This window comes from Euphorbia lathyris, chromosome 2 (assembly GCF_963576675.1).
Source record: "Euphorbia lathyris chromosome 2, ddEupLath1.1, whole genome shotgun sequence".
Classification (NCBI taxonomy): domain Eukaryota; kingdom Viridiplantae; phylum Streptophyta; class Magnoliopsida; order Malpighiales; family Euphorbiaceae; genus Euphorbia; species Euphorbia lathyris.
In genome coordinates, this window is record NC_088911.1 from 118,652,283 (window position 1) to 118,661,087 (window position 8,805).

The following is an 8,805-nucleotide window of genomic DNA, read 5'->3' on the forward strand; positions in this document are numbered from 1 at the left end:
CCAAATACTTTTACATGAGAAATATTTGGTTTCTTTCCACACCATGCTTCATTGGGGGTCTTTTGCAAAAGCTTCTTTGAAGGACTTCTATTATTCAAATAGACTGCACATGTTACTGCTTCTGCCCAAAATTCTTTTGGCATACCTTTGCACTTCATCATGCTTCGGGTCATGTTAAGAATGGTTCTATTTTTCCGTTCCACGACACCATTTTGTTGAGGAGATCTTGGAACAGTAAGCAATCGACGAACACCATTATAATCACAGAACTGATTGAATTTCTCAGATGTGAATTCTCCTCCTCGATCAGTTCGCAATGCTTGAATCTTCAAACCGCTTTCATTCTCAACTAGTGCTTTAAATTTTTTAAACACTTCAAATGCTTCAGATTTTGCCTTCAAAAAATAAACTCATGTTTTCCGAGTATAATCATCAATAAATAATAAGAAATACCGGCTTCCTCCATGTGAACTCGGATTAATGGGACCACAAATATCTGCATGCACCAATTCAAGTGGTTTTGATGTGCTTGACAAAGACTCCTTTGGAAAACTCCTTCTGAATTGCTTCCCGTACATACACCCTTCACAAATCTGATTGGGATGATTTATGGAAGGTAATCCATACACCATTTGTTGCTTGCACATTTGCTCCAGTCCACCAAAATTCAAGTGACCCATTCTGAGATGCCACAGCCATGCAGAATCTGATGAGGCTTTCAAACACATAGGACGATCACTGCTGATTTTTAATTTGAACATCTTGTTTGCAGACATAGGAACTTTTGCAATCATTTTTTTCTTTCCATCTTTCATAACCAGCCCATTCCTGTTCATCTCCACTTCATAACCTTTCTCCAAAAGTTGTCCAATACTCAAAATATTGGATTTCAAAGCTTGAACATAATAAACATGAGAAATAAATTGATGATCTCCAGTCTTCAGTTTGATAAGAATGTCACCACTTCCCACAACTGGAACTTTTGTTTTGTCACCGAAAGAAATACTTCCTTTCTTAGATTCATCAAGCTTATAAAAAAGTTCTTTATTTCCCGTCATATGATTGCTTGCTCCCGAGTCTAGATACCAAGACTCCTTGCTCCTTACTTCATCTTCGCTATATGTCAGTAACAAAGTTGATTCTTCATCTTCCTCCTCGGTAAAATTGGCATGTTCGTCTTTAAAAGGTTCAGATTTACACTCAGCAGCATAATGCCCAAATTCTTGACAATTGTAACATTGCACACGAGATTTATCACGACCATGCCAATTATTTCCATGGCCTTGGAAATTGTTGCCTCTACCACGTCCTCTTGCATTCCATTGCTGATTATTTGTGGCTTCATTATTGTGGAAATTTCTGCCACCTCTACCTCTTCCATTATATCCACGATTCCAGCCACGGCCACGGCCTCTACCTCTTGATCTTCCTCTTCCTCTTCCTCTTCCATATCCACCTTCAAATTGCTTCTTTTCTTCTTTATCATTCAAATCTTCTCTATTTTTTAATCTCTCCTCATGGGCTTGTAACGAACCCAAGAGTTGATCTACAAATATAGTCTCCAGATCTTTTGATTCTTCAATGGCAGTCACCACGTAATCAAATTTCTGAGTCAAAGAACGAAGGATTTTTTCTATCACAAGAACATCCTCCATTTTTTCTCCATATCTCTTCAACTGATTGACAATTACCAAAGTTCTATTAAAGAACTCATCAATTTTCTCTGACTCTTTCATCTTGAGTTTCTCATACTCACTTCTCAAGGTTTGCAAACGCACCTTGACTACTTTATCTTTCCCCTTAAAGGAATTTTCGAGAATCTCCCATGCCTCCTTGGCTGTTGTTGCAGTCGAAATTTTCACGAACATATTCTCATCCAGACACATGTGGATTAGAGAGAGTGCTTGTTGGTCTTTCTTCCTTTTCGCTTTTTGAGCATTCGTCAATTCCTCCTCATTCTCTGGCTGCTCATATCCAGTTTCTACCATTTCCCATACATCTTGGGAACCCAACAAAGCCTTCATTCTAATGCACCAATTATCATAATTTTCCTTTGATAATTGTGGATATTTGAATGGGATCATTCCATTCAACATTGTAGAAAATTTTTGCTGGCTCTGATACCAATTTGTTGGACCAAATAAATAAACTTTCAGAGTTACAGAGGAAGAGTATAATTGCTGGAAGAAATTCTCTTCTGATTCTCTTGCCTTACTACTTTGTATTGATAGGTATTTATAGATTACAAACATGACTCTTAGTAAACCACATTAACTCTCTATAAATACAGATACAGACACAGGTACAGAAATAACTCTTGGACACTCTATAAATACAGATACAGAAATGACTCTTGGATAATCACCGAATCAAATTAAAGACTATTAATTATAAGTTCATTATTTCAAAAGTATGTGGAGTAACCTATGCCATAATTTTTTTTTAAAAAAATATTTTCTTCTTGTACCCTTACTTGTGTGTTCTGTATCTTTTAAGTTGTGGTTTTTAACTTTTTATATAACTCTATGATTATACCTTTGGTTTCATTTCTTCATATATAATTTTATAATCTATCAATAAAATTGTCACAATTCTCTTAGAGGAGAATTATAAGGTCTTCAATCTGGAGATTTTATACAATTTTTTCAAGTTTAACTTGATCTGAGTTAAAATTATCACTATTTCTTTCTTGCTATACAGCAAACTCCACGTCGTTTAAACCCTGATCACAGTCGACATCTGGAATGAAGACCAGCCTTGGTCTAAATAAAAATAAATTGCCATGGTAATACTTTACCTTCTTAATTTGCCAAGTGGGCTACGTATCCACCCACGGCCGACAAGTAAAGTATCCACGTCAACTACTTTCCCATATGTGTGGACAAATAGGTCCACGTCTTCCCTTTCAAAACTTAAACTTTTCACTAACATATATCATCGACGTGGACCATAAATAAATAAAATATCATCTGCTCATCATCAGCCTATATATATTCTCCCTCACCTCTTCATAATCAGTATCTCAAATTAGAAATTGCAAAGTTTTTAATTTACATTATTTTCTTACTTAACTGTAGAGCTTGAATTTCATTGAAATTCAAATTAGAAATGGCCGTAGCAACATCAAGTATCCTTAGCAGCCCAGTGATGCGTACATTATCTAGCAGAGCCTGTGTTAGTCCTCAATTCCTTGCAGCCCCTTCCAGACACACAATTGCTAGATTTTCCACTTCTGTTAAATGCATGGCTCAGGTAACCTTTTAGCTCTATCATATTTCAATTTCATAATCTAATTATTTCAGAAGTTTACATTATCTGAGATTTAATTAATTATATTTGATATGCAGGAGAATAAAAATGACATCCAGAAGAAGCAGAAGTTTTCAGACATATTGGCATTTAGCGGGCCAGCTCCGGAAAGGATCAACGGCAGATTAGCTATGATAGGCTTTGTAGCTGCTGTGGCTGTTGAGCTAGCCAATGGTCATGATTTGTTGAGTCAAGTATCAGATGGTGGAGTCACATGGTTCGTAGGATCAAGTGTGTTGCTCTCACTTGCATCTTTGATACCATTGTTGAAAGGAGTGAGTGTCGAATCTAAATCGGATGGATTCATGACTTCTGATGCTGAGCTTTGGAATGGCAGGTTAGCCATGTTGGGTCTTGTTGCTCTTGCATTTACAGAGTATGTCAAGGGTGGAGCTTTCATCTGATTTCAGCTTTGTAAATTGAATATGACTCAGTATTATCAGTTCATGTAATCTCCATTTTATTATTTTTTCGAGTGTATGAGAATACATGTAACCATTATTCTTAAATTTATGTGAAATAACCAAATTTTGCATCCATGTTTACATCTTTCATGAGTATAACCATTCAATGCACGATTGCACAAGCAAAAAAAAATATATAGTTTGAAAAAATTGGTAATTTCTCTTCTAATCCTTGAAACTATATAACGAAATAATGAACAATTTTCTTTATTGACTTAATTAAATTCTGAATTTTTTGAGATTTGAAAAGCAATTCAACAAACAAGTTTAGTTGCATAAGCAATTATTGGCAACACTAGAAATTCCAACATCCTTTTAGTTGTTTCTTTAAGTTAAAATTAGAGAAGAATCATATTTAAAAATCAACTTCATCCTCCTTTTCACTGTTAATAAGTATAACAATACCTACTAATTTGAGTGAATATGAAAAATATTATTGGAGGTATTATATATTAAATAATCGTTTTAATTCACTAAGAGTCGATTGTTTATATTATTTTTTGAAGAGTTTAAACTAAGAGTTTTTTTTGGAGATGATCTTAGTTGGAAGCGATATATGCTCATCGGTATGAAAAAATATGTTTTTGTTCAATTTTGGCTTTGATGTACAAGTTTTACATTGAAACCTAGGGAAAGAATAAGTAGGAGAATATGAAGGCAAAGAGAGATGGAATTTGAAGAGAGAAAATGAAGGATCTAAAGAATTGGAGAGAGAAATTTAGTGGTAAGGAGTGAGGAATTACAAGAAAAGAGAAAGGACGAAGGAGATGGTAATTCACGAGGTTATCAAACCCGGACCGGACCGGCCGATCCAACCCGGTTCGATCAGAACCGGTCACAATTTCAGGCTGGAGGTGGTCCGGTTATTAAATCCTTGAAAACCGTTCAGACCCGCTCAAACCGGTCGGTTCAACCATGAACCGGTTGATCCAGTGCCGGTTAAGCGGTTTGGTCCGGTTTGCTTTTAGACATTTTTACTTAAAATATATATATAAATTTTGACAAAGGTAGAATTCGAAACTTGGATCTTTGATCTATAGACTTTAATACTCACCACTACACTACCATTTCACTTATGTCTATTATTAAGATAGGATCTTTGGGGGTCCTAAGGAGAGAGTTATTAACTATTCCTTTCTTTAGAAAGGCCTCAGTGCTGTGTTCACTGAATTCTGCTCTGGGATTGGTTGGGATGTGGGCAATGGAAAGTCAATTAGGTTTTGGAATGATATCTGGATTGGTGAGAAACCTTTATTAGAGGTTTGTGATTCCATTCCGCCTATAGATATTCGTAATTGGAAGATTGCGGATGTGGTTGATTCTAAGGGTGATTGGATTTGGTCGAGGTTCGAGTCTTACCTCAATCTGGAATTGCTCTTGAAAATTAGAGGGATCAAAGTGAGTAGTAAGGATGAGGATAGGGATGGTCACTGTTGGCCTTTGACAAACAATGGGGTTTATTCCTGTAAATCAGCGTTTGAGGCCTTTAGTCAAGGCTTGGAGACTCCGCACCCAGAGCTGTGGAAAATTATTTGGGACTTGAAAGTTCCTTACCGTATTAGGAGCTTCTTGTGGCTGGGTGTTAAAAATAGGCTGCTTACTAATACAGATAAGAGAATGAGGCGTTTGGTGGAATCAGGGGATTGTAGTAGATGCACTGGGTATGAAGAAACCATTTGCCATGCTCTTAGAGATTGTGCTAAGAGTAAAGATGTGTGGAGAAAAGTTCTCCATGTCCAGTTGTTACTTGTGTTCTTGTCCCATTCGGATCTCGACTGGTTTGTTGATGGTGTTAGTGGGAAACTGCTGGCTGATCTTGAGCATGGTGTTACCATTTTTGCAGTGGTTTGTCACCAGATTTGGAAATGGAGAAATGAGGAGATTTTTAGAGGAGAAACTCTAGTTATTCCCAATCTGTTTAATTTCTTCTCTAGAAAGATTTGGACTATTGTGGATAGCTTCAAAGAGGACACTTTAGCTGGGTCTATTCAGAGAAAGGAGGTCCATCTCTTTGGCTGGAGTAGGCCTAGTGAAGGGTTGATGAAATTAAACACGGACGACTCTTGCCTGAAAGATGGTAAAATTTCTGCTAGAGAGGTGTTGAGAAATGCAGGAGGTGGCTGGGTGTATGGGTTTACTCAGAATTTGGGTAAGGGGTCTTCCTTTTCGGCGGAGCTCTGGGGGATTTATTCTGGTCTCAGTTTATCTATTAATCTAGGGTTGAAAAAGCTGATCGTAGAATCTGACAATATGGAAGCTATCAGAATGATCTCTGATATGAATACTACTTGTCTAAATAAACTAAATCAGATAGTCAAAATTAAGTTTGCTATTTTGAATCAAGTTTTGGTCTTTTCACACTTGTGATGGATGGTGTTGCAAAACTTAACATATATGACTAAAGCATTGTAGGATATAATTTGGATAAAGCATTGTCCTAAAACATAAAACATAATACAGAGACATTAATTTGGATAAAGCATTGTGGAATTAATATTACCAAATTTCTCAATTAGGTATTTTTTAAGCAAATATATGTTTCTGTCATTCATGTTAATTATTCCAACACCTCAAGATTAGGAGTTATGACTGTGAAAAAATATTACAATTTTCTTTTCCAACACCTCAATAAGCAACGCATTCCAAAACAAGACGAAGGGGGAAACTTTTCCTTTATCGATAATCAAAAGTTGGCCCCCCTTTTATTTATTTCCTAACCTATGCCATCATTTTTTTTTCTTTTCTTCTTGTACCCTTACTTTGTGTGTTCTATATCTTTTTTTTTTAATATTGCATTAATGGGCCACAACCCGGCAAAAAATATTGTTTACATCAGCTAAGAAACAAGGTAAATCTCACAAATAACGAGATTAGAAGCAAGATGAGATTCTCTAGCTAAAGTATGAGCAATCATGTTTGGATGTCTCCAAATGAAGGTGATCTTAAAAGAATCATTGTAACGAACATAAAGGCGACAACTATCAATTATATCCCCAAACTCCGAGATATCAACAGCCGAAGAATTAATAGCATTGACAACCACTTGAGCATCGGTTTCAAAAATTACTCTACAAAAACCTTTTTGAACAGTCTATATCAAAGCCTCAAGAAGCGCCCAAGCTTCACATCCCCGAACCCCCGGCAGCCCCTCCTTCCTATTAACCCGAGCCGCAATGAACTGACCATCAGCATTACGAATAACAGTTCCTATACCAAACTGTTTAGACGACGCAAAAGTGCTTGTGTCAACATTACATTTTACCTTAAACTTTATGATTATGCCTTTGGTTTCATTTCTTCATATATAATTTTATAATTTAGCAATAAAATTGTCAGAATTCTCTTTTAGAACAATTATAAGGTTCTTAAATGTGGAGATTTGATACAATTTTTTCAAGTTTAACTTAGTACATTGAGTTAAAATTATCACTATTTTTCTTGCAATACAGCAAACTCCACGTAGTTTAAACCCTGATTGATCAATGTAGATATCTGGAATGGAATGAAGACCGACCTTGTTCTAAATAAAAATAATTTGACAAGTGGGCTACGGTGGGCTACGTAGGTATCCACCCACGGCCGACAAGTAAAGTTACCACGTCAATAACATCCTCATATGTGTGGACAAATAGGTCCACGTCTTCCCTTTCAAAACATAAACTTTTCACAAACATATATCATCGACGTGGACCATAAAATAAATAAAATATCATCTGCTCATCATCAGCCTATATATATTCTCCCTCACCTCTTCATAATCAGTATCTCAAATTAGAAATTGCAAAGCTTTTAAATTACATAATTTTCTTTCTTAATTCTAGAGCTTGAATTTCATTAAATTCACAAGTGATATACAATGGCCGTAGCTACATCAAGCATTCTTAGCAGCCCAGTGATGCGTACATTATCTAGCAGAGCCTGTGTTAGTCCTCAATTCCTTGCAGCCCCTTCCAGACTCAGAATTGCTAGGTTTTCCACTTCTGTCAAATGCATGGCTCAGGTAGCCCTTTGAGCTCTATCATATTTCAATTTCATTATCAAATTATTTCAAAAATTCACATTACTTGAGATTTAATTAATTATATTTGATATGCAGGAGAATAAAAATGACATCCAGAAGAAACAGAAGTTTTCAGATATATTGGCATTTAGCGGGCCAGCTCCGGAAAGGATCAACGGCAGATTAGCTATGATAGGCTTTGTAGCTGCAGTTGTAGTTGAACTAGCCAACGGTCATGATTTGTTGAGTCAAGTATCAGATGGTGGAGTCACATGGTTCGTAGGATCAAGTGTGTTGCTTTCACTTGCATCTTTGATACCATTGTTGAAAGGAGTGAGTGTTGAATCTAAATCCGATGGGTTCATGACTTCTGATGCTGAACTTTGGAACGGCAGATTAGCCATGTTGGGTCTTGTTGTTGGTGGCCGGCACCGGAGACGTTGTGGGATATCTTAGTCATTTTCAAGGATGGGGAAGGTTTAGAAGGATCTTGAGAGAGAAGGTTTCTTTGCCTTAGAATTTGATTAAGCGTAAAGAATAAAAGATGGGAAATTACCCATTATTTATAGATGGAATGAGCGGTGTGGATTTAATCAAATCCATGTGTCAGTTTTGCCTTGGGATTGTGTACCGACAAAGATCTTGGCATTTATGACACATACGGCGAATACGTCATCCTAGGGCTATACGCGTGCTATTGCATTTATGCTAACGGATTTAACACTCAGCGTTTAGAATGTCAAGCGTTTGATATTCTGAGTGGTCAGTATTGCATTTACTAATTTACTCAGTGTGCAAGTTTACTCAGTATTTGATGTTCAGTCAGTTTCGATGAGTTACTCAGCAAACAATCAATCATTCAGCATAGTAATTCACTCAGCCTTCATATTCATTTAACACATGAATTTACTGAAGAGGATTAAACATACCAATTGCTTCTCTCAGTATGCTGAACTGCTCACGGGCCAGTGGCTTCGTGAAGATATCTGCAAGCTGTTCGTCCGTTGGGACAAAGGTCAGCTTGATCTCACC

At 36.6% G+C, this 8,805-nt stretch overlaps 2 protein-coding genes across 2 annotated transcripts; both read left to right on the top strand.

The window, feature by feature from the left end:
* The first annotated feature begins 3,029 nt into the window (after positions 1 to 3,029).
* LOC136216567 (early light-induced protein 1, chloroplastic-like) lies at positions 3,030 to 3,848 on the top strand. Its single transcript, XM_066003111.1, has 2 exons — positions 3,030 to 3,252; positions 3,348 to 3,848. Exons 1-2 carry the CDS (start codon positions 3,109 to 3,111, stop codon positions 3,711 to 3,713), a joined length of 510 nt encoding a protein of 169 aa, XP_065859183.1. The 5' UTR covers positions 3,030 to 3,108; the 3' UTR covers positions 3,714 to 3,848.
* A 3,781-nt stretch (positions 3,849 to 7,629) lies between these two features.
* On the top strand, positions 7,630 to 8,229 carry LOC136217406 (early light-induced protein 1, chloroplastic-like). Its single transcript, XM_066004006.1, has 2 exons — positions 7,630 to 7,773; positions 7,873 to 8,229. Exons 1-2 carry the CDS (start codon positions 7,630 to 7,632, stop codon positions 8,227 to 8,229), a joined length of 501 nt encoding a protein of 166 aa, XP_065860078.1.
* Positions 8,230 to 8,805: the final 576 nt, after the last annotated feature.